The sequence below is a fragment of the Pseudorasbora parva genome, chromosome 8 (assembly GCF_024679245.1).
Source record: "Pseudorasbora parva isolate DD20220531a chromosome 8, ASM2467924v1, whole genome shotgun sequence".
Classification (NCBI taxonomy): domain Eukaryota; kingdom Metazoa; phylum Chordata; class Actinopteri; order Cypriniformes; family Gobionidae; genus Pseudorasbora; species Pseudorasbora parva.
Genome location: NC_090179.1, coordinates 39530530 through 39557740, shown reverse-complemented (window position 1 = coordinate 39557740; position 27211 = coordinate 39530530). Strand labels below are relative to the sequence as shown.

The 27211-nt window shown below is 38.6% G+C and overlaps 1 protein-coding gene across 11 annotated transcripts; it reads right to left on the bottom strand.

The window, feature by feature from the left end:
* Nucleotides 1–9414: 9414 nt before the first annotated feature.
* On the bottom strand, nt 9415–24317 carry il15l (interleukin 15, like). Of its 11 annotated transcripts, XR_010906798.1 has the most exons (7): nt 23869–24317; nt 23372–23685; nt 23217–23282; nt 16693–16824; nt 16337–16422; nt 16137–16250; nt 14692–15447 (listed from the first exon to the last, which is right to left on the bottom strand). XR_010906798.1 is itself a non-coding variant. In XM_067451223.1 (6 exons), the coding sequence occupies exons 2-6, from the start codon at nt 23561–23563 to the stop codon at nt 15427–15429; spliced, it is 525 nt and encodes a 174-aa protein (XP_067307324.1). In that variant the 5' UTR covers nt 23564–23685; nt 23869–24317; the 3' UTR covers nt 14692–15426. The 11 variants fall into 11 exon arrangements, 9 of the variants coding, with proteins under 9 accessions (XP_067307325.1, XP_067307327.1, XP_067307329.1 ...); XR_010906797.1 differs by having other exon boundaries at nt 16137–16422; XM_067451223.1 differs by lacking the exon at nt 16337–16422.
* Nucleotides 24318–27211: the final 2894 nt, after the last annotated feature.

Here is a 27211-nt window from a genome sequence, read left to right as displayed (position 1 = left end):
GTATTTTATAGCGATGGCTACACAAACCGAAAACACCACTGCACTCACAGCCCTCTATATATATATATATATATATATATATATATATATATATATATATATATATATTACAACTTTTTATTATTTGGGGAAAATGTCATATACAGAAGAAACTTCAGGTTCCAAGCCAAATTAATAAGTAGCCTATTAATTTTCTTTAGGAGACTAAGGGCTATTGCACCAGTTTGGAGAACATTATCAATAAAAAAGCAAGGATGACTTTACAATGTTTTTTTTTTTTTTAAAGAATATACAGTTTTTTGATTAATGGATCAATGGTTTGTATGCTCTGGTATGTTTTGTTGTTTATTAATATGGACATTTCTGTATACTATACTGTATGCTAACTTCTATAAATGACTTACATTTATTGATATATCTCTTAACTACCGAAAGATGGTACCAGTGGGTACTGGTACCGATTAAACACTCACTTGATCTTATAGATTACTTTGTTCATAAAGAACTTTAAACATATCAATTGGTCTGTCATTCTATAATATATATTGTGTAAACTCTTTAGACTGTTATGATTAGTGCTTTTTATTTTTTAAGGTTTGTGGGTAGAATCGTGTAAAAAAGAAAATCCTTTATTTTGGGGATGGATTCCAGAAAATCTCCTTTCAATGTTCAATGTTCAATGTTGACAGCTATGATGCTGACAGCATTTTTAATGCAAACCATTCGTTCTTCTGGGTGCATGCACACACACACACACACACACACACACACACACACACACACACACACACACACACACACACACACACACACACACACACACACACACACACACACACACACACACACACACACACACACACACACACACACACACACACACACACACACACACACACACACACACACACACACACACACACACACACACACACCGTGTCCATGACTCAGAGAAGTACCAGAGAAGCTTGCGTCTTGCAAGGCCTTGTTCGTTTTAAATAAAATAAATATCTTGGCAAAATAACTGGCGTCTGGTCCTGTGAATTAAACAGCAAGAGTTCAAAGTCTACAATTGTGCTCTGCACATTCCTCTGAGAGACAATGGCACAGTTTCAGTTTTAACAAAGAGCTAATTGTGGGCACATTCTTTCACACACTTTACCAGGGGTTAAATGAGAGAAACAGCCTTTTCCCTCAGATATGCAGGTTAGTGAAGCATTCTTTGAAGAAATAACAAAATCAACAACTAAAGAAGGCCGATTGGAAAGACTGAGTGCAGTAGGTAAAAACAGACCAGTAGCTCAGCACTCCCAAAGTGAACTGAACACCCCCAAAAAAGTTGACAGCGAGTTACAAGCAAACCGTGATGCAATCAAAGAACTAACTGCTTTAGGTTCTTCTCTAACCAAGCATTTAGTATAACAAATGTCCACTGGAGGCAAGTTCCAAAAAAGAAAACAAAGACTTGGCCAAAACTAGAAAAAGGGGGGTTGGACCTGGGCCATGAAGTGTCTCAGGGAGCCATCGCAGCTTGGACAGTTAATGGGACCATGGCAGCCTGGGAAGATTATGGAACCACAGAAGCGCTGCCTTCATGGCCTAATCAAAGTCTGCCCCCTAAAAAAAATGATTGGGCAGGACTATTGGGTAATGATCAGGATCTGTCTCTGAACACTGGTCGGGTGCTGGAGCTCTCCCTGCACACTGATCATGGGCTGGTGTAAAGAAAATCCACTGAGGAGGTCATAAACAAACAAAAACACATTAACAAAAGGCTTGACTTGACCAAACTTGACTGACTTAAACATACTTGACTCAAACAGACTTGACTCAAACAGCCTCACCAACTGTGGGTTACCCATTCAATAACAGACAAAGACTCATGGCAAACATGAATGCTGCGTCCCAATTCGCCTACTTATGTCCTAAAAGTATGTACTCTTTTTGTGAAGAAAAAGTATATACTTTTGAGTGTGTAGCAGAAAAGTATGCAAGCTTCGGGACATACTGCTTCACCACCTCTAACGGACTCTGTCGCTTAGTTACGAGCATCCCATCACTGTTTAACTGCCCTGCCAATCATTGTCAGATTCGTCACAGTTCAAATCCTCCACATTCAGCTTAATCTCCTACCGTATCGGAGAGAAATGTAGCCACTCGTTGATCTGCCATGTGTGGGTCTTTGTGGGTCAGAAACTCCTCATGTGTTTGCAGTTTAAATATAATGAAGCATTTAAAAGTTAATGGCCAAACGTGTCATTGAAAAAGTTCACAATGCTGCTGCAGGTGAAATATAATGTGGACAACACTGAATAAATATATTTTTGTCAGGTTAAATAATGATAGTTGGTCACTCAAACCCCTTTATCTAAACTTCTCTACTTAACCGTCGAACTCGCACATCCGTCATGTTTGTAGTTTTTTAACGCTTTTTATCCGCGTTTGTAGTTCTAATCGAATCCTCGTCCAACTCGCAATGGGTTGTGGGCAATATCAGCCGTTTGAGTGCCCATCGGTCCATACTTCGAATTTGGACCGGAAATAGTAAATCATCTTGGAATCTTTGGAATACTCTTTTCAACATACTATGATTTGGGACATACTAATCCTATTTTCGAATACTATTAAGTATGGATAGTATGCGAATTGGGACGCAGGGGAAGGCTTAATATATATTGAGGCTGCGTGACCTGGTAAATGCTGCCTTCGGAGGACACATTTGAAGGCAGGAAGGCATCAAGCTCCGTCAGAATCTAATGTTTGCTTCACTTCCTGTCTCCTGAAATACTTTCATCTGATCGATTTTTGAAGGCACCGTACATGTGTCCTCCGCTGCCTTTGATATCCCACAATCCTGTGCTTTCCATTCAGTGACAGTTGAGCTGGGGGAAAAAGATGGCATCCAGAAGTTGTGTTTGCGGGTCAGTTTGTGTGTAAATGTACGATTCTTACCAACATATTACACTTCTGATGTCATTTCTAGTGAGAAATCACTTCTGTAGTAATTAAATATGTGTTTAGTTCTCACCAAAGCTCTCTCTATTTAGCTGTAGATCATTAAACTGTTACACTGCCTTAGAAGTCTGTCTGAAATTAGTTTCATGAGATGCCTTCATGCACAAAACGCTGCCTTACATGTCATTGTCTGATGAGGCAGCGAGGCAACGAGTCAGCTGCCTAGGTTTTGGGAGCCACAGACTAATGCCTGGACAAGGGACGCCTGTGAACAATAATCAAACAATGAACCAATGACATGACAGAACACAAGACAAGGGAGCACTTGGCAGGATCACATGACAAACCTGGAAGTGCATGACAAAACATGGCTGAACATGATAAAGTCAAAAACATCAACATGAAACATGAACCTACACCAAAACACCCTGTGACAGCTGGAGCCTTCGCTTGGCTCTGGATGCTGACAGGTGGTGTCACTGGACTCTGGACTTGGAGAGGTGGCGCCCCACAACTATCTAAAAATGTCCTTGAGGGCAACATTATTAAAATCCACCACATGACAAAGCTCACAAAAGTCTTCAGCATAGTCCTCGATGGGACAGTCGCCTTGGTTAAATTGCAGAAGGTGAAAGACTGCTGGGTTCATTTTTTAGGGTCTTGTATTCTGTAACAAATGTCCACTGGAGGCAAGTGTAAAGAACCCAAGTTCAGTTTATTCAAAAGGATCCAAAACATAAATCAAAGACTTGGCTTGACATGGTTACACTGACATTCAATTAGACAAAGACAAAAAGCAAACATTATGACTAGACAAAACACAACTGTGAACAATGATTAACCAATGAACCAATGACTACCTGACACAAGGACACATGAGCGCATGGGAATCGCATGGCAAACCAGGAAACAAGACAAACTAAGAACATGAAACATGAAAAAGAAACAAACCAGGACACACTGTGACATCTAGCTCAGATGTTCACCCCCAGTGGGACTGTGAAGCTGAAAGACTGCCACTCACCTACTGATCTGATTCATAGCAGGTAAATGCAATGACTGTATGCAAAGAAACAATATGGACCGTATTTGATGTTTTGTTTGGTCAGTAAGACCCAAAGAGTAGCTCAACTCATTGCTAAGCAATGCATTGTCTCATGTTCCATTAATGTGGTACCTCTTCATGCTGCTTGATTCAGGAGAACAAGTGACCAAGGTAAGCAGATCGTGGATTGAACAAGTTCTATCCCATAAAATACAGCCACTTGGATCATTTATGTCCCTTGAAATTTCTGCTGCTAAACCAACATGACTGATAAGAAGTGGCACTCTGATGGACCCATCCATCAGTCCTTGTGGCAATCAGAGTGCCACTTCTTATCAGTCGTGACTGTAATTACCCTCCATTAGGAAGTAATGTAATTGCATAAGTTATCAAACTTTGTAAGCAAACTTTGATCAGCATGATAACGTGATCCTAACTGAAACACTTAAAGAAGCATTGACTGTCAGTGACAGCAATGCGGAAGAATTAGTCTTCACTCTCACGAACATTACACCCACGGAGAATAGTTCCCAGCTTTATTTGATGGCTTTGTTGGCTCATTCAAATGCACCAAAGTCCCGATTCAGAACTCTATGAAACATGATATCTGTGTTGCAAAGGTGAAAGACCTCAGTTCTTAGTACTCTTAAAGATATACTTGATCTTAAACCAGTCCGACATTCCCCCATGAGCTGTGAGCCAACACCTCAGAATATAGCCCACTTGTGTTCAGCTCAGTTGTGTACTCATGAACGGACTTTATGAAAAAATAATTAAATACATGCAACCACACAGAAGACCAAAGACAACTGGCATCCTCCTGTTGACCTGTCTCATTAAGCTGAGGAATACCAGAAGACTGTAAAAGTATGTTATTCGACCAGTCAGATGTCTTTGCCAAAGATGAGACAGATTTTGGTTGTATTCCTGACTTACAACTCAAAATCTATTTAAAAGATGATACACCAGTCCAAAAGTCCTACAACGAGGCCCAAAAGCGCTTTTATAGAGAGGTTGAGGAATATGTTCAAAATCTGATGGATCATGGATGGATTCCATGGAAGTCCGTATGACCTTATTCTTCACCGGGTAAGAAAAAAAGATACAAGCTTACACCTTTGTGTTGACTTTTGACAGCTGCCACCCAAGACACCAGTCCAGTGGACCCCTAAGCATAGTGCAATTGTTGCTCGCCTTGTCGACATGTTGACCACCACTCCTATCTTGGCATACCCATTCTTGAATTCACCTTTTGCTCTTTACACCAATCATCCAGTGAAGGTCTGGGGGCTGTACTCTATCAGGAACAGGGAAGTAAACTGCATTTTATTGCCTATGGCTCGAGGACACTCACACCCGCTGAGAAGAATTCGATCCAAGAATCCATTCTAACAAGCTTGAGTTCCTCGCCTTAAAGTGGGCCATCTGCAATAAATTTCATTTCACCAGACTAACACTGACGCCGGCACCCTATGATGGTTCCCAGTGATACTCCAGGACCACATCAGCCAATACTCTTAGACTTTACCTCCAAATGTTGTGTCCGCCGTTTGGCAGGGAGATAAATCCAAGAGAGAAAGAGAAGAACCATGGGTTGCAGCCCTTCAGCTCAGTTTTCAGTGATGATAATCTGCTTCCAGCCAACACACCAGTGTTTCCTCCAGAAGAAGTTCCCGGTTCTGGCTAACCTAATTAATACAGTCTAACAATCATTTAACTGATTTGAATAATATAACTTGATAATTTATAGATGTGTTTTTAGTCTAGATTTAATATGAAAGAATGTGTCTGCTTCTGTTTTAAGGTTAAGGTGCTAAATAGGAAAAGGATTTACCACCAGCAGTTGATTTTAATATTCTAGGTATTATCAACTGGCCAGAATTTTGAGACTGCAATAGATGTGATGGAGTATAATGTGTTAACGGGTTAGTTCACCCAAAAATGAAATTTATTTCATTAATGACTCACCCCGATGTCGTTCCACACCTGTAAGACCTCCGTTCATCTTCAGAACACAGTTGAAGATATTTTAGATTTAGTCCGAGGGCTTTCTGTCCTTTGAATGTAAGTGTATGCCCACTTGCTGTCCACGTCCAGAAGGTAATTAAAACATCATCAAAGTAGTCCATGTGTGACATCAGTTGGTTAGTTAGACTCTTTTGAAGCGTCGACAATACATTTTGGTCAAAAAATAACAATCGCGAATCAGCAGATTGATCTGTGATTCATATCGCCAATGTCACGAGATTTCAGCAGTTTGCCAGTTTGACACACGATCCGAATCTTGAATCATGACCGTTTGAATCTTTATTTGAGGAACACGGAAGAGAAGACGATGCTGAATAAAGTCATTTTTTGACCAAAATGTATTGTTGACGCTTCAAAAGAGTCTAACTAACCAACTGATGTCACACATGGACTACTTTGATGATGTTTTCATTACCTTCTGGACGTGGACAGCATTAACAATAATTATCCTGAACCTACTAAAATGTTCTTTACCAAAAACAAAAGGTAAGCGATACATAATACATTTTTAGATACAAGAGATATATGATATATAACAAAAATATCTATTTTTTGGAAGACTGCCAAAGGCAGCCATGTCCCTGAAATAGTTGTCAAATGTCAAATTCCTTTCACGTCACAAAGCAGAATGTTGTGTTGCATCTGCCAGCAATCATTCAACGCATACATTAGCACCCATATCACCCTGCAGCCCAAGACTGGTTTCCCACTGAAGCTAATCAGGGCAGAGCCTGGTCAGTACCTGGATGGAAGACCAACTGGGAAAACCTGTTAGAGGGCCAGCAGGGGGCGCTCACCCTGTGGTCTTTGTGGGTCCTAACACCCCAGTATAGTGATGGGGACACTGTACTTTCAAAGAGCACCGTCCTTCAGATGAGACGTTAAACCGAGGTCCTGACTCTCTGTGGTCATTAAAAATCCCATGGCACTTATCTTAAAGAGTAGGGGTGTAACCCTGGTGTCCTGGCCAAATTCCCTCCATTGGCCCTTACCAATCATGGCCTCCTAATAATCCCCATCCACTGAATTGGCTCTATCACCCTCTCTCCTCTCCACCTTTTGCTGGTGTGTGGTGAGCGCACTGGCGCTGTTGTATTGTGGCTGCTGTCACATTATCCAAGTGGATGCTGCACACTGGGGGTGGTTGAGGAGAGTCCCCTGACATGAGTGTAAAGCGCTTTGGGTGTACGTGTACAGTAGTACATATGAAAGCACTATAAATGCCTCATTCATTCATTCATTCATTCATTAGACTCTAAAAGGGATACTTCACCGCTTTTTCATATTAAACTATGTTATTCCCTTAACTTAAACGAGTTGTTACATTCCTCTCTCGTCTCAGTGTGTGCACTTAATCTCTCTGACGCGCGGTGACGATCTGATAGCATTTAGCTTAGCTCCCTAAGCCCAGTTCATTCACTATGGTACCAAACAGAGATCAAGTTAGAAGCGACCAAACACCTCCATGTTTTCCTCTATTTAAATACAGTTACACGAATAGTTGAACGATCAAGTATGGTGACACAAAATAAAACGTGGCGCTATTGTTAGTGGATTAAAAAGGAGAACTATAATGTATTGAGAGTATTTCACTTCTGAGAGTACTTCGACTCGGTGCAGTAAAAAAGTCCCGGCTGAAACATCCTCACTCACATCTCCCTATTGACAGAAATGAGAGAGTGAGGGGGAGATGTGAGGGAGGATGCTTTATCCGGGACTTTTTACTGCGCCGAAGTACTCTCAGAAGTGCTATTCCGCCATACATTATAGTTCTCCTTATTCGTGTAACTGTATTTAAATAGGGCAAACGTGGAGGTGTTTGGTCGCTTCTAACTTGATCTCTGTTTGGTACCATAGTGAATGAACTGGGCTTAGTGGGCTAAGCTAAATGCTATCAGATCGTCACCGCGCGTCAGAGCGATTAAGTGCACGCACTCAGACGAGAGAGGGATGTATCAACTCGCTTTAGTTAAGGGAATAACATAGTTTACAATAGTTTAATATGAAATTAAAGAAATAATGAATTGAATGAATAATGAAAGAAATTAATGTATTGATATACATTATACACATAACGTACATACAAGTTATTTTTCTCTGCTAAGTTCATTTGAAAATCATTTGTTCATCTGTAAAAGTCAAATTGCAGTAAATGAAACTTATGAAACTTAGATGTTCTGCATATTCTGGGTTTCTTGCATATTTTTATGTATACTTTTGTAATGTGAACATCATTGCCGAACAACTGATTATCAAATAAACCATGCATTGTACTGTGAAACATACCTCAGTTTCTGGAAAACATGTCAAGACCACTGAAGACACTGATAAACATCAAGGTAAACAGAAAGAGAAGGGAAAAGACTGAAAAACCAAAGCAATCTAAAGAGACCAACAGAGCACTGCTTTAGCATCTGGCTTTCATTGCAATTTTAAGCAGACTTTCTTGAACAAGTTTATAAAGCAATAAAACAGAATAATTGAATAACTTTATTTGCCAATAATGGAATAGCCATCAATGATGTTTAACAATGTATTATTGCCAGTGTTGGGAAGGTTACTCTGGAAATGTAATAGGTTACAGATGATAAGGTAGGAACATTTTCAATTGGAGACCTGCATTTTTTTTTACGGTGCAGATTTCTGAAAGAAATTATTTTCTAATTTCAAGCACTGGAAAACATTTATCACTTGATGGTGGCGACTCTCAGACAGATTGTAGCCTAAAGCTTTCCGCAGCAATGTGGATTGATGAAACTGGCAGACGCTGCGAATTCAAACAAGAGAGCCGATCAAAAGCATCAGAATAGCATCGCTTTACTAAACGGCCTTTAAATGGCAAAAACAGGCAAAGCAACAAATTAATATTATTCAACACATCCTAGCTTTTTACAGAAAATATTCAGATGTAACCCCCTTTGTAACCATTAATATGCTCTCAACTAACTGTAATTTAACTAGTACTCCCCAACGCTCATTATTGGCTATATAACAGTGACTCAACATGGCATGTAACAAAAGCTTAACATGTGTTCAATGACCTTTGGTTATCACATTTTATGGCCCTGACTCTTGCTTTTAGTTACTGTGACTACTTAAATCTTCTATTAAGATACATTAAACTATATTAGTTATATAACGGTCATTATTTGGGTCATACACTCAAAAAAATGCTGTGTTAAAAACAACCCAAGTTGGGTTGAAAATGCACAAACCCAGAAATTGGGTTGTTTTTGACCCAGTGAATGGACCCATTATAAAATATAAATTTTTATATAAAATACAAATATTCATTCATTGTAATAAATTGTAAGAGTAAATGATCAACAAAAATGGTCATGGATTTAGAGGTAGTTTGTTGTCAAAGCAGATTACTGTAGCAAATATTCCATAAGAGTCATTTATTTAAGAAAAATATATCTTTGCATGTTCGTATACAGAGAGATATGAGCATAGCTTAGTATATGGTGTTTGTTTTGCCACTCGGAAACTTCTCCAGAAGCGCTTCAGGGATCCACAGAGCTGCTCCTTCAGATCATGTTCTTAAAGGTTTTTTTGCATAAAGTTCTCTAAATGTCTCTTAACTTTGCTTTGGAGCATAACATCAGCAATTCGTATTCATCCATTGTAAAATGTTTTGTAAGCTTTCAAAAAAAGTCTTTGCTTTTTCTTCTTTGTAGAGCTCACAGTCGGGGCATGGCTCCACTTTGTCCTGTAACTTAATATGGCATTGTGTAACAGAATACACAGATTAGTGTACAGAAGTGTCCTGAGACAATATCATTCTAATTCACTAAATCAGAAACAGCATTTGTGTGACTCTCATGAAAACTTTTTACAAGTTCGGTTGTTTACACAAGTTTTATGAATTAAGAAACCACCCAGAATTTCCAAGCAACTACATAACACCCTAGCAAACCATCAAGAACACATTTTATAGTTCTAGGCTAGGCGAGCCAACACTAATGTTTATTATCATCGTTTGTATTATGGGTGGGCTTTTACTGTGTCAAAATTAGTTCCACTCGACTCCACTTTTTGACACACTTGCAAACTTCCCTGAGCATTTTCCCCCAGGGGAATCCCTGCTGCCATTTTAAAGGTTGATCCACTCCATTAAGTAGATGAGGGAAGTTTAAATGGACAGACTTCACGTGTACACCTCAGGCAGCTTCATATACCACAATGCAACACGATTGCACCGTCACCACATTTTGTGTCTAATTTAGCCCACCACAAACAACTATGATATATTAATTATTTGAAAAAATAAATGCAAACAACCCAAACACACCTATATACACATAGAATGCTGCATTAAAGGTGGGGTAAGTGTTATTTCAAAACCGTTTTAGAAAAAGGACTTATGATCTATATAACCCTTATCCAGACCGGTCATAATTGTAATATGCCGTTAGCTGGACTGTCGGCTCGTGTACTCTCGAGTTTATCATGAGAACAGTTTGTGTTTTGTGATCGCTATAACTCTAATCTGGTCATAATTGTAATATGTCGTTAGCTGGACTGTCGGCTCGTGTTCTATCGAGTTGTTCATGAGAACGGTTTGTGTTTTGTGATCGCTATAACTCTAATCTGGTCATAATTGTAATATGTCGTTAGTTTTACTGTCGAGGCTCATGTTCTATCAAGTTGTTCATAAGAACGGTTTGTGTTTTGTGATGGAAGGGTTGACTTTTTCACTGAAAATTCGACTTGGATTAGTTACACAGATTTTGCTACAGTCCTTGTCTGGGTTACGTATGTGTGGGGCGGAGCTATCTAAATAGGACCAAGACCCTTTTGGGGGTAGGGGCGTGTTTTGGAATAGTGGATTCCAAATGATCGAGGGCTTAGGGTGTTCCAGTTCAGCCGATTGCAAAGGTTCTGCTAGTAGTGGGCACTTATGTTATGTAAGCAATGGGGTGAGCACAATTGGAACAAACTTTTACCAATGTGCCAGTTCAGTTGATTTTGTTTCATATGTGTGAAGGAGAAAGAGCTAGCACTTAGTTTGCAGACAGGGGTTCTCTGCTCATTCTCTCCCTTTATTAACTTTCACCCTATAACAAGTGCAGCCATCTTCTACATCACTCAAATGAGGCTTTGGCAGGACACATTTTTTAAAATTAAATGCAGGAAAAACCCTGGGGTTATTTACAACTTAAATATTGATGGTCACAGGAAATAATTTAAACTCCACCCTTTGTAAAAACTAATAGAAAACATGAGCAGTGATAAAATTGGCAGTCATGGCCTAATGGTTAGAGAATCAACGGGTTCAGAAATTACTACGGTGCCCTTGAGCAAGGCACCTAACCCCCTGTCACTCTGTCTCATCAAAAATGTGTGTGTGCACTAACTTGGATGGGTTCAATGCAGAGTACAAGTTACTGTACTTTGCTTTAACGTCATCACTGCTACTTAAAATAGCTGCCTAGAATGCAAGCAGGCCAGAATGTTTGAACTTACATGAACTTTTCAGTGGAAAAAATGTTTGCTATTTCAGCTGTGACAGGTAATGCGCCACACAATATAATTATGTCTGGCTGCAGGCCAGCACGAATAGTAGAAACAAATACTTTTGCTTGACATTTCTTGGTAACTATTTTATTTTATTTTTAGCATCATGTGTCAATCTCATGAAAACATTTAAGATTTTAGTTTAAAGACAATTAAAGACACAATATGTAATTTTTGCCACTAGAGGTCGCTTAGTCAGAAAAAAGACGTTTGTTTTGATTTTGGGGAATCTTGGGAGTTGTTGTCTTCACCTCTACAGCCGGTGGAAAAGAAATCTATGGGACTCAGGTAGTAATCGTGTTCTTAGATGAGCGAATGTATTAAAGATTTATTAGCGGTACTGTCGTATGAAGCAGGGTGGGGCTGAAAGCTGTTGGAGCGGAACGAGGCCGCTGGAGCGATCGATAATGAGAGACGAGTGACACACGGCTCGAGAGCAGCGGAGCTTTTATTATGCCACAGACGAGCGCTTCCGCTTCTTCTGCTCATGTGTTTGTGGGGTAACACAGCGCTGTTTTATCATATTACATACATTTGAGTGTGTTGAAAGCATAGACCGTAAAAAAATATGGACGACTCGACATCATCCGTTTCCGCTTGTCAGATTTGAAGCTTTCAGGCGCCCTTGCACGGCGCGGACATCTTGGGACCGAGTCTGCGCAGTAGCGATTTCGGGACCGGAGTTGAGCAGTAGAGCGCAGGAAGTAGAGCAGGAAGTACAGCCGCGATTTCAAAAGCCCGCCCACACTCTCGCAGATGCAGAACAATTAATTATGTTGGTGTGAAATAAACAGTTATGGAAATGTAGAAATTAAAGCTAAAGATCTAATCTGCTCCCAAAAATTTCGAAAAAAGTCCGTTAGTGCCTCAGTGACAACTTCACTCAGAGAAGCCGTCAGTCTCAGCTGTCAATCATGACGTCACACCCCCCGTTTTTATAGCATCAAATAACTAACTCAAACTAAACTTATTTTTAAAACGAACACCTGAAATGAAATCATCGTGATGATAACTGCCTTCAGTGACATACACTAACTTTGGGGAACATTTTTTGAAGTGTAATTTTATTATTTAGTTTGCCTCACATCCATTAGAAAACACAGAGGGGCGGCTATACTGGGACCGGTCACCGGGGGGCGATCGAGGCGCGAAAGCTTCAGTAAATGAGAGGGAGACTGCAGGCTTGGTTGAAAGTTGTTATAATGCTACTCTGTGCGTTTGCTCAGCGGTACAAGACACTAGTTGCACACTGCAGTGAGATAGATCGATATTAGGCAATTCAAGAAAATCAGATTTAAACAATAAGACTAACTGTGTTTCCATGGTTTCTACAAAATAAAACAGAGTAAAGCAGAAATGTCATTAGCAGCGTTTCCATAACAGATTTGCGCAAAGCGTCTGCAATATTTTCTAAATGTTGATAAAAAAACTATTGTGATATGATTTCCATTAACCGATGATAATTTTGATAATAAATAACAGTTCTCTTTGATAATCAACTTTGATGATAATATTTTTCCTCTCACGAAAAGTAATTTCAAAAATTATGCCACATATGTTGGGTTTATGTATATCCCAACCATCGCACTGGCCGTTATTATTAAAGGGTTAGTTCACCCAAAAATAAAAATTATTTCATTAATTACCCACCCTCATGTTGCTGGACACCCGTAAGACCTTCGTTCATCTTCGGAACACAAATGAAGATATTTTTGTTGAAAGCTGATGGCTGAGAAAGGCTTCAGAAAGGCCTCCATTGGCATTCAGTACATTTCCACTGACCCACTCACAAGACCCATAAAAGGCACTAAAGACGACTCTAAGATCTCACTACAGTGGCTACAATAATTTTACCAAGCGACGAGAATAGTTTTTGTACGCAAAAAAATCTAAATAATGACTTTATCCGCCAAGATATTGTCTTCTGTGTAGGTCTCTGACGTGAACTCACCTGGAACTCACGCGACAGCGGCGCTCCTCCTCTTCTGGGTCATGTATTGAACGGTGGAGCTGCGTCATATTCTTGCGCATGCGTCGAGTTCACATCAATAACTTGGTGGATAAAGTCGTTATTTTGATTTTTGTGCCCACAATCACTATTTTTGTCGCATTGTAAAATTATTGTACAGCCACTGTAGTGAGATGGACTTTGTAATGTCGTCTTTAGTGCTTTTATGGGTCTTGTGAGTGGGTTAGTGGGAATGTACTGAATGCCAATGGAGGCCTTTCTGAAGCCTTTCTCAGCCATCAGCTTTCAACTAAAATATCTTCATTGGTGTTCCAAAGATAAACGAAGGTGTTACGGATGTCCAATGACATGAGGGTAAGTAATTAATGAAATAATTTTTTTTTAATTTTTGGGTTAACTAACCCTTTAATGGAAGGAGACGTAGGCATGTTATCCAAGCATTAATGGCAAGGAGTAGCCGCTTTGGGAGCGGCCACGTATGGGGTGTGTTTGCGTGTTTCTTCCTCATATCTGTTTTAAGGTCTTGATCATTTGTGGCATTTGTGTTAGTTAGAATCCAGTATTCCTGTAATTCTTTTGTCTTTTATGAGTTTAATAAAGAACTCTGTCTCGACTCCAAACATACCATCATCTGTAAAGAATGATCAACATTTACGTATGCCAGGTGACCAGTAAATGCGAAAAAAAAAAGAAAAAAATCCATTGCAGTTTTGGGAAAATTTCCTTCTCTCGAATTGCCTGAAAACCACCTCATGCGAGTTAAAAACCTTTTTGCAACATATGGGAGTTATTGCGATATTGCTGGGTTTACAATGGGCGTATTTTCAATTCGCAATTTTAATTTGCGCCTTTTGAAGGGTAATGGAAACGCAGCTATTGATAAGCCTGATTGTCCTGGTTAAAATTGCTTATTTCTCTGGATTTAAATATTCTTAAAAACATTTGGGATAATGGAAGTACAATACATACCATTGTTCTAATGGTTTTTGGATATTTTAATCTAAAACGCTTACATATTGTGCCTTTAAGGACCTAAAGCATTAAGCATTATATTTTGGTGAAACATTTGTGTATGTATAAAATATAAATGCATGCACATATGCTTTAAATAAATTGGTTTGAAGGTCCGGTAAGTGATTTCTGAGAAACACTGTTGAAATCAGACACAGATAAGTGCACAGAGAAATTTTTTATTTATAATTTATAATAAACACTACAATATTACATAAAAAAACAAGAATGGTCAATTTTGATTTCATGTTGACATTAAATGCATCAACACGAAAAAGTGGGATTCCATCACAAAGTTTTGATTCCTCTCAGGATTTCTTCCCTTGCCACTGTCTTTGGATCAATATGTTATGCATTATGAGAAGCGCTATTCAAAAATTTAATTGAAGGATTTTCATTTTGGCTGACTGAGATTAAATAAATATTTGTTCAATATCTGTTGAATAAACAACCATTACAAGTATTGCTGTAATACCATCCCATCAGGGATTTAAATTAACACCAAATGTGTGTGAAAATGACCGTGGTGGGTAAAGCATATCAACTCACTAGCCAACTTAGCTAAATCATTTATCGCTTTGCAAGTCATCGCTATCAAAAGCCTTTCCCCTAAAAGGAGCCTAAACATGGCAGAGCCGAATCTTTACATTTTAAACATATACTTTAACCCATACTCACAGCGGCGGCCAACTAGAAGACTCGAGCTGTTCAAATTCATATGCCGTGCCACAGCATCACTCACAATGTTTTCCATTAATATGAGAACATTTGTGAAAGATGTGTGTACGTACGCACTATTGCGGTTAATTAAAAAAGGTTGCAAAAGTTGTACATTAACAATTTTACATTTTAAAAAAGCAGAGTTCTTTCTTTTCAAGACGCATTCATTGTACTGCTTTCATTTCAATTGATGTTTTCTCTGTAAAAAAAGAGAATACACTTAAGAAATCAGAATTGCGTAACACCATTTTCACCACTGATCATTTTTGCTTGCAATATAAAACCTGAGTTAAATATGAATCTAATGTTTTATGAAAGTTATTTGCTATATACATGGACTACAATTTTAAATCGCCATGTGAGAACACATTACATTAAAATAGTAAGCATAAATCAGAAAGCAGGTTTGATGCATTTACATGCTAAACAAAATTGATGTAAGGGACTAAAATCTAACAGTGATGATCGGTTAATGCCTAATGCACTTTGAAGCCCGGCAAACAATCAAACTAAATGAAGTGTTTCCAGCAGATGGCACCGCGAGCTTGTGCAGTGATAACAGAATACGCACCATTTGTGCGTGTATTAGAAAATGTAATATTCTGCGGTCAATTGTTAGTAATTGTTTAAGGCAATTTTCACAATTTCAGTCACCATATAGTAATCAGCAACAACGACTTTTCATAAAGCACGCGTACCTCTTACTCTAGGCTCGTCGCTATCATGGTTGATTTGACGGGAGTCATACGCGTAATGCACGGAGACACAGGACTAATTATTCGTCTTAGCCAATCACGTTGACAGGAAAAAAATAAACAATGTAGTGACGGCTTCAACACACTCAAATGTATGTAATATGATAAAACAGCGCTGTGTTACCCCACATACACATGAGCAGAAGTAGTAGAAGAGCTCGTCTGCATCTCTCATTATCAATCGCTCCAATGGCCTCGTTCCGCTCCAACAGCTTTCAGCCCCACCCTGCTTCATACTAAAGTAACGCTATAAATACAAATACAAAAATACAAAAACAATAAATCTTTAATTCATTAGCTCATCTATCAACATGATTACTGCCCGAGTCTCACTGGATTCTTTTCCACCGGCTGTAGAGGTGAAGACAACAACTCCCATGATTCCACGAAAAATCAAGGCATCATCAAGCAAGCGACCTCTAACGAAAATGACAAATTGTGCCTTTAACAGCCTGTTTGCTCAACATGCTGTATCTTCAACATGTCTATTAAACATTCCTTTTGGAGTGAGTTATATTTAGATTTTACAACACAATAAATAATTAATTTTAATTGTAATTTATAATTATTTTTTATGAACAAACATCTTGATTATAATGAACTAAACACAGACCTCAGAATTATACTGCCACTTTATAGATAATCAGATTATTAGATCATCCTCGATGACTTGTAGATATTGAACTCACCTTTTTATGTTTACTCAGGTTGTTGAGAATCCTAAAGAGTTTCTGAAACTTAGTGGAAACACTCTGGATTTCAAAAATCAAAACGTTCAGTTCCAATGCAAAACACGTAAGCGTGGAGCTGGAGCAGTTCTGCTAAAGGAGAAGACACAACAATGAATAGCCTGTAGCAGCAGTGCATCTTCAGACTACAAAAACAATGGGCAAAAAAAAAGGGTTTTGCAAGGTCTATGAGAGCAGCATGAGCATTATTTACAGCAGAAAAAGCATTAGATTGATTGGATATTGCCGGGCTTTAAAGGGCACCTATAATGCTCCTTTTTACAAGATGTAAAATAAGTCTCTGAGGTCCCTAGTGTGTGTAAGTGAGAGTTTTAGCTCAAAATGCACCACGGATGATTTTTTTACAGCAAGTTCAAATTGTCACTTTTGGGGGGTGAGCTAAAACATGCCGTTTTTGTGCATCCCTTTAAATGCAAATGAGATGGTGTTTTCAGACCCCTTTCAAGAAGAGGGCAGAGCTTCAAGATCTCATCTCACTGAAAGAAAACAGAAACGGGCAGCAGCTGTGTTCAGTTCAAACTGGAGTTCCCTTTTAAAACTTTACTCGTACTGCGTTCCTAGACACTGTGGGAAACTCAGTACATCATGAGCCTTTACTCGGGTGGGAAAATGTAGGCCCAATGAATAGGCTACGGCAATTCTATTCACTATCCACTGGGATAATCTCTGCTTCTTATTGCCTAAATGAGGCTAAATAAGGAACAAATAAGCACTCAAAGCCTGAATGGGGCAGAGCAAATGTAAATCTCCTTCATCCGCTGAGGGGGGAGGAAGGAGAGAGTAATGGCCTGTGCTCTAAACAGAGTGAAAAACGGAGAGAAGCATTGATCAACAGGAAGACAGCTACTGTGTAAGTTTTTGTACCTTTTCTTATCCAATTGTTAACCTCATGGCCCTAACTGAGACCATGATTAAACCAGAGGACACTGCAACGCCTGCAGCCCTCTCAACTAATTTTACTTTTTCAGACACCCCTTGTCCAATGGGGAGGGGTGGGGGTACTGGTTTGCTTATCTCAAATGATTAGAAATTTGATCCCTTACCGTCTCTATTTGACAGTTCATTTGAATCACACTCAATCACTATTACTCACCCTGTTAAAATCCATGTTGTAGTGGTCTATCATCCTCCAGGTCACCTGGGTAACTTCTTGGAGGAGTTGGAAGTGTTACTTTCTAACTTTCTGAGGATGGTACTCCTCATTCTACTAGGTGACTTTAAAATCGATTTTGAAAAACACCTGGCCACAGACTTCACCACTCTACTGACCTCATTTTACCTTAAGCGAGTACCTACTACGGCTACTCACAAATCAGGTAACACAATTAAACCTTGTCACGCTACTGCTCCACGGACAACACTTCAGTTACCCCATTGCACACCTCAGACCCTGTTTTCATCACTCTTAACCACATACTGACTCCTGACACAACACACACTCCTCCACAGATCACTTTTCAGCATAATCCATAATTTGGCGTAAAGAGAAGAGACTGACACGCACATCTCAACAACTAACACACTCCTCCTTCTCTTTACTCTCCGAGACAGAAATCTCTAAACTCATCCTTTTCAATCACCCTACTACCTGTCCGCTTGATCCTATACCCACTCACCTCCTTCAGGCCATTTCTTCCTGCACTGACTCACATTGTCAACACTTCTCTTCACACTTGGACCTTTCCCACAGCATTTAAGCAGGCTCGGGTAACCCCACTGCTTAAGAACCCCTCAGTGAATTCAGTACTTTTAGAAAACTACAGACCAGTATCCCTTCTTTGCAAAGACTTTTTGCAACGTATTTCATTGTAAAGACACTTGATTGAGTTGTGTTCAACCAACTCTCTATGTTTCTTGAACAGATCAACCTCCTGGATAACAACCAATCTGGCTTCAAAAGCGGCCACTTGACTGAGACTTTACAGAAGCACTGAGACTTGCAAAAGCAGCTTCCAAATCCTCACTACTCATCTTGATGGATCCGTATGTTTCTTTTGACACACAAGAAAATGGGCATCTCAGGAACTGCTCTCCAGTGGTTCAGGTCTTACCTCTCTGGTAGGTCCTACAGGGTATCATGGAGAGGTGAAGTGTCTAAGTCACATCATCTAGCTACTGGGGTTCCCCAGGGCTCAGTGCTTGGACCATTTCTCTTCTTCCTCTACATGTTATCAATAGGATTTGTCATTCAGAAACACAGCTTTTCCTATCACTGCTATGCTGATGACGCTCAACTCTACTTCTCATTTCAACCAGATCATCCTACGGTCTGTGTTCATATTGCTGCCTGCCTGACAGACATTTCTGGCTGGATGAAGGAGCATTACCTTCAACCTAATCTTGCAAAGACAGAACTGCTTGTGGTCTCAACCAACCCAGCACTTCATCAACATTTCTCCATTCAGCTAGGTTAATCAACCACAACTCCTTTCAGGACAGCCAGGAACCTTGGAGTTGTGATTGATGACCAGTTAAACTTCACTGACCACATTACTGCAACACACACTGCAGATTTGCCTTATTCAACATTAGGAAAGATTAGACCCTTCCTATCAGAGCAGGCCACACAACTCCATATCCAATTCAATTCTCTGTTTGTTAGTTTGTTTAAAAAAAAGTCACTTAATGACATAGAGGCATCTCATGGATGGGGCTCTAGCCTCAGAAATAGTATTTAACAGGGTGGGTCTTAGGCTCCAGTTGAGAGGCAAGAAATGCAGTGCCCATAACTTGATTGGGGAAACGAGATTGTCCTTTCACCAACAAAAAAAGAGGTAAATCACAGGGTAATGCGCCATGGAGCTACCTTGAGCAGCTGAATCAGCTCCGGGAACAAAGGTTGGTTCCTCCGGAGAGAAGCCACTAGAAGGACACACCAGACTGGAGCAAGCAAGGGGTACTGGAAGGATTGCATGCACATGAGACTCAGCTGGAATACTGCCAAGGCAGAGACCATAACATCCTCTGAAACGTTCTGAGCAGATGAGAGTCTCCAATTTTGTAGGGAGCCGCAAAATGCTGTATTTTCAGTGGCAGGGTCAGGGCCAGATTCGTCTAGTGAACAGAGAAGTCTGGCCTGAAGGACAGCCATTGTATAAAGCGAAGAAGCCAGACACGCTGAAGTGTAAGCACGTCCAGCGAGGGCTGATGTGGTCCTAGAGGGCTTAGATGGATAAGTGGCCTTGGCCTACCATCGTATCGCGGTGGCCATGCAGAGGTGCGTGGCAACAGCTTCGCCCAGAGGCGGGAGCTTCTAGTAGCACTTTTCCTTAGCGCAGTCAATCGTAATGAATGCAGGAGAGGCGGAAATGCGCAGGTGCACTGAGTAGGGGGCATACCATGACTTAGTCAGCTCGTCGTTGACCTCTGTGAAGATCGGATTTTGCTGACGAGGGGCATGGTCATACCAATGGTTGTGCGTTTTCACAGCGTGATCATAAAAAGCTTCAGTATTCTGAGAAAAATTAGTTTTCCCCCAAAGTGTCTAGCAATGCAGTACTGTGAAGTATTGAAAGGGAACCATGTTAGTGGGGAGTAGATTATTTGCCCTACCTGCGTTCTCCTCATTCCAATCACTCTTTCTTTTTCTCTCAGTCTCCTTCTCTTGCCCTGTCTCTTCCCCTCCTAAATCTGAGCTTTGACCGATAGTCTTAATTTTCGTCTTTGTCAGTGAAGTAAACATTGGGTCAACTTAAATTTAGCCTATATTTTATTAAGCATTTTCTTAGATAAATAAATTTACTGAAGGCTACAAATGCTAGGTAAATAAGTGTATTAAATTAATTCACAAAATGTACAAATGCGTTATCTTATCCCTAATCTTATTCAATTGGCTTCATTAATGTCCTTTTTTAATTAAAAAAGACAAATTAGACACAATTGTACTGTAGTTTACCTGATTATTTGTGTCTGTTGTTTAACATTTCTATCCTAAAACAGCTGTCAAAAACGAAATATTAAGTTTATTGAAGCATCACAGCTTCTTTGAGCATAAAGGCCGACAACTTTAATTTGATTGGTCAATGTGTCAGTACTCTGTTAGTCAATTATTTCACAACATTTATTGTATACACTTGCTCCGGTATGGAGGACCAAATTACTCAAAATGAAATAATTAAATAAATAATGAATTAAATTAAACAACAATTAAATGTACCAGTTTATTCTGAAATAATTAAACAATTAATTTAATAATTAATTTAATAATTAAACAATTAATTTAATTTAATATTAATTCAATAATTAATTTAATAATTAAACAATTAATTTAATTAAATATGAATTCAATAATTAAATAAATAGCTAAATGTATCTATTTATTTTGTAAAATTACATGAAATTGTTTAATATATTTCACAATTACCTCTTCCACACACACTCTTCCAAATGGATACACATACATTTTTTCATTATTAAATGTGCTTTTTCAAAAATACGTTTTTCATAATAATAGAGGACATTTCACGAATGCCAATCAACAGGCAGTGGGTGGAGCTTGGCGCTGATTGGATAATCCTTTCAGATTGATAACTTTTTTCTGTCTGGGTCTGGCAATTGGCAAAGGGAAATTGGGGAATTGACTGGAAATTAATATGGCGGTAGGAATTGATCAAGATAAAAACGCCTTAAACACAGCCACTCATAGTTTTCAGGTTTTTAGAAAATTCAATAAGGTCAAAATAGATTTTCAGTAACAAATAAGAAAAGAGAAGCACCCTTGGTGTTCCGGGATGTCATCACCACACACAGATGGATCTGTCATGTCTGTCAACTCTTCAACTTTAAACCAATCAGTGCCAAGCTCCACCCACTGTCTGTTGATTGGCATCTGTGAAATGTCCTCTATTATTATGAAAAAAATATTTGGGAAAATCGTGCTTTGGAAATGCATGATTCGTCAAATAAGCGTCATTCGTAAATGCAGCATATTATTATGAAAAACGTCTTTTTGAAAAAGCACATTAAATAATGAAAAAAAGAGTTTTAAACATAAAAAATGTGGAAGAGGTAATTGTGAAATATATTAAACAATTGAATGTAATTCAAAATAATAAATAGATACATTTATTTATTTATTTAATTAATAATGAATGAAATTAATTAATTATTTAATTAATAATTAAATTATTTCAGAATAAACTGGTACATTTAATTGTTGTTTTATTGAATTCATTATCTATTGAATTATTTCATTTTGAGTAATTTGGTCCTCCATACTCTGGAGACTGTAAGCTGGATCACAGTTGGTACAGATCCATCCTTGAGTTACAACTTTTTATCAAAGGCTGCCTTTGTTTGCCCCCTTGTTCACAAAGCAGTCTGGTGTAAAATGATTCACGCAGACATACATTCAGGTAGATTAGGGGTGCATTCTCTACAAAACAAAAGTAATCCACTGCGTCTTCAGTACATTTTGTGTAAACTGAATAAATCACGACTGCTATGTTCATCCTTATATCCAACACAAAAACACACCTCAATCACTGAGATATTCTTCTTCTGAGATATCCCTGCTTCGAAACAATGGCAGACTGTGTACATCTCACTCAGGACGGGTCTAAAACATCAGTGTTTGTCAACCGTAGTGGGCGGGGCCTGAGTTACATGAATGGCTTGTTCTGAGACACTGCTTATGATTCATGAGGATTTTTTTTATAACAAAAGCACCGGGTGGATCATTAGAAGGTGATTGTGCTTACACACTGCCAACACACATGTATGTCTTAACATATAATAGGTGCCCTTTAAATTACTGTAGCCTGCTTTGCTATTCATTGGATGAGCTCATAAATGGGTGAGCACTGTGACAAATGGCCAATGTCTAAAACAATGCAATGCATCACCGACAGAACTTAAACGGCACTCAGATATAGATATGCAGTTAGTCTGTCATCACTTATTAGGAATGATAAACATGATGATTATGGATTAATTAGTAGCCTTTATATTTTGCCATAACAAAAAGTGAAAAGAGTAGCACCTGTTAAATGCATTGGCCTGTATTTATATTTCATACAAACAAGTTACACAATATCTTCGAATGGTGCTGACACAAATAGTCTTCTGATATATATCAGCGAACAATAACAGAACTGTACACTACTGCAAATCTTTTGTAAACTAAAGATCGACAAAATAATAAACAGAGGATGAAAATGTCCCAGCCGTTCACCAAAAATCTGAGCCCAGAAATTCAGCATTGTTGTTTGCATCAGCATGCAATGTTATTCAATATACATTTAGCAAAAAACGCATCCAAACATATCTTGACTCCAGTTCTAAAGCAATTATATGATCATTATATGAGTAGACTAAATTATTTTTATTATCACAGGACAAAAATTAAAATGTCCCTTCAGGCAACCGCACAACAACTTTAGACCTGTAAAATAATTGTTTTGTTTTTTTGGCAGGAAATTCAAATAGTATACTGGCAACTGATGATAGTGTGTAAAAACACATACCTTAAAATCAGCTAGAGTTGGTGTGTACAGCATGTATTCTTTTTCCTGCCATGAGAGAAACCACACCTTCAACAGACGCAGAGTAAGGACAGAAATTCCTATCAATAGTTCCTAAAGTAAAAAAAAAAAAAAAGTACTAATATTTAACAAGGTACCGCTTCGATCAGCTCATCTGTGATGTTTTTCACTATTCCAGCACCCTCTTTGCTGCATGCTGGTTGACACTTGATCTGTCTCGTCAACATGATCAGCAGATATAGAAATAATGAAGTGAAACACATGGAATAGTGGAGTAAATCTGTCCTCATATCAAATATCCAGCTCCCCCTCAGCACCAGATAAGTCATCAGGCCTAGGAAGAGATGGGGCGCTCCGAGTGGCTACATGACCTATCACAACCTCACCGGGATTTGGCTAATTATTAGGTACACAATGGAGCACATGGTTGAAGACACATTCTGCCTCTAATCTAAAGAAACAGAGAAAAAGAGAAGAGGGGAAAGATTAATAGAATCAACATGATTTCCTGTAATTGCCACATTCATTCTTATCTGCTATTTATTTTATAGGCAAAACTGCATATGAGAAATAAGCCTACAACTGAAGAGATATTTTTAAAATTTGCATAAGACAATCCATGGCATAGACCTACCTCGTCAAACATTTCTCGAGGGAAAAGTTCAGCAACAAATCCAAGAATTGCACATTCATGTGCAATCATTATGTAGAATAAATCGGCGTGCTTCCATATGCCACAACTCCAAGCGAAAGCGAAGCATTCATAAAATATGATCCGTGTGTCTGTCCACTTTCTGCTGATGTGACGATACGCAAATAACTGTATCCGTCTTCATGAGCAGCACGGAGTAGAGTTATCTCGTCAGAGAAGTGGAATGTGTTGCAGACAGCTAGTGTGCTTATATACAGCCGCGTGGTGGGCTGGACTATCAATGATGCCTCCGTGAGTCATAAACATCTGCTCTTGAGGGTGAGAAACTGAAAGGACTTTAAGTTGACTTGACAAGTGTGAACGCCAGTAACCACGATACGAGGTTTGCCTTTCTGTCGGTCATAAACCAACCCGCACATGACCGACCTTCAACGATGTTTCAACGGTAGCCTAAATCAACGTTGAAATGCCGGCTGGAAATAAAAAAGAGTGAAAATGAATGGTTCTTTTATGTCATCGAATTGAAGCATATAACAACTCGTCAGAAAGTCCGGGAAACCGCAAATAAATAAAATAAACAGGAAGTGTCCATTCGTGGATGTGCTAGCAAAGGCGAAACGATATGTTTAGTGCAGCAATAACCGTAACAGTTTAGCAGGAGAAATTGTTCTCTAGATAGTATCACAGCGCAACCTGTAGCCCAATTCACGAACATGTGGAATGTTTTTCTATTTGTTCGTGGATCGGAACGTCAGCCACTGCTGTCTAACTAAGAAGTCACCTGAAAACTCTTCAAAAATAAATTAAAAATAACGACTCAAAAGAGCTATGTTCGAAATCGGGGCGCCCCCAGGATCTCACTTTCACTATTCCTACTCCACTTGAAGAAGTGAATTAAAACGAGTGCGTATATTCGGCCTCATTTTTACTACCAAATATTACCAAGCCAAGTATTAAAAAACCCCACATGTAGGCCTATTACCCATAACTAGAAGACTCACCAGAATGTTCTTTTTGTAATCTTGAATCTGAAACTCTCACATTTATTTTGTAGCCTATTTGTAGGCTAATAAGAAAACTTTTGGAAGCAAACTTTCAACTTTTGTTTCAAACAAAAGTTATGGAAACTATTTTTGAAACATTTGACAAAATAACCCAAATTAAATCTATGATCCTCTTATTGGATTGTAATAGATCTAATTGCTAACACATTAAAGTTAATTAGGCTATTCTTCTTGGGAAGTCTCATTCATAAAGCTAAAGTAATGTCAAGTTTTTCTGTAAAGATATTTTATGATTCATTGAACTCAGTTAGCCCTACTAGAAATAAAGTGTAGGCCTATTAAAACTCTCATATTGAAAAAAGTAATTTGCTTCATTTTTACCCTGTACAATGTAAGCTATGTGTATCCCCCCAATTTCTTTTTAATTGTTTATTTAATGAATAAAAAATATTAAGAAATTTAAATATAAGCCCACTCAGTCTCTGCTCTTCTTTTCACTCATTGAATACCTGTATTGATGACATTAAAATCTAATATCCTTCAATTTAATATAGGTATACTGTTTTTGGTCCACCATTCTTTTTGAAAAAGTCTGAATCGAGTCTACCTATTGATTGGTCCACATTAATTCCATCTCACACTGTTAAAAATCTGGGTGTGACTCTTCACTTGCATTTCAAGCTCATATAAGTTAAATTACCAAGACTGCACTCTACCACCTTCGCAATACTGCCAAACTGCGACCTGCTCTCAGCACTAAAGACAGCGAAACTCAGTCAATGCTTTAATAACCTCTCGTCTCGACTAGCCTACTTTAATTCACTCCTTATTGAGCTGCCTGCAAGAACAATATTTAGACTCAAGTCAAGAAATCAAGTCAAGAAATCTGACATTACCCCTTTACTCTATATCTTAATCTACATTAGTCCTAGGCTATATGTCCACTCATTCAGTATAAAATTATTTTGTTAACTTTTAAATGTCTTCATGGACTTAATTGCTCTCCATTAATTATTTATAAGAACTTCTGCACTATCATGTTGCACTTTGTCCCCTGGTTGCATACGATCAGGTGTAGCCTACTGTAATAAACAACGGCAATATTGCTTTATCAAATTGTGCCCGAATCAGACCCAGGGGATTTTAGTGACAAAGATCGATCAGAACCTGTGCAAGAACAGCTGTTACAGGATGTTTCAGAATGGTATGTTATTTTATTTTTAGTTGTCTCTTACTCTGTAGATACACTGTTATTTGTAAATGCTACTACTTTACGATTGCCTTGCAGCCTTTATTTCATATATATATATACAGTTATACTGGATCTAGTGATCGCTATTGAGTGGTGTATATCACCGCTTTTGTTTTTAAAGAACGAGTGTAGCCAAATATCTCCTTATCAATAAAAACATTTGAAGACTATATAACCACATGGATTTATTACAGTGGCCATATCAAACAGAACAATGTTTAGAGTGTCTGCATTTATCATTTAACACCAACAAACACCAACATTCAAAGTTCGCTATAGTGGGATTAAAAAGAAGTTTGTAAGTGTTTGTCGGTTAAATATGAATTATCAATTAGGCAACTGGTTAGCGGAGCCTGCCTTTGTTTACCTCCTTGCTACAGCATAAAAATAACGATAGAAACTAATCATGGAAAACACATTAACAAAGAATAAAACATACTTGCAGGTTGTGGCCAATAAAGAGCTTCTGCTTTTAAAGTGGCATCTTTGAGGACAAGCCTTTTTGCAAATTCAACTTGTGCTGGCAGAGGAAGATATGTCCTCCGTAAAATGTGCAGTACAGAGTGCTATATTTGGATTCTAATGTTCAGGAACTGAGTTAAAAATAAACTTTAACCATTGTTTCCTAAGTCCAGCGTCCATAGGAAAGCTCAACAAAGAGGACTGCAAAGAAAGCGTTTCAACGGCATAGCAACAACACTATACAGAACTCTTCCTCTTCTCAACAAGGCCTTTGTTGTGTGTTCCCAGGGGAGGGCTTATGCAAATTGAAGGGTTAGTGATGTCACTAACCCACGAGAACTTTGTCGTAGTCCCTACTGACCATTTGTTATAGTCTTAAAAAAGCAATTTCTGGAAAAGTAAATATCTCCCTTTTCTTTGAACTTTGAACATCATTAATTTGCAGGTGTTGTTTATGTCCAACAGCAATATAACTAATATACACTAACTAAAGTTAAAATAACAGAAATCATAATCAACCACCGCTTTAAATAACAGAAGTTGTTAAACAATTGTGGCTGGTCATCAATTTGAGCCAGTTGTACTGTTCATTTATCTGTAGCTATCA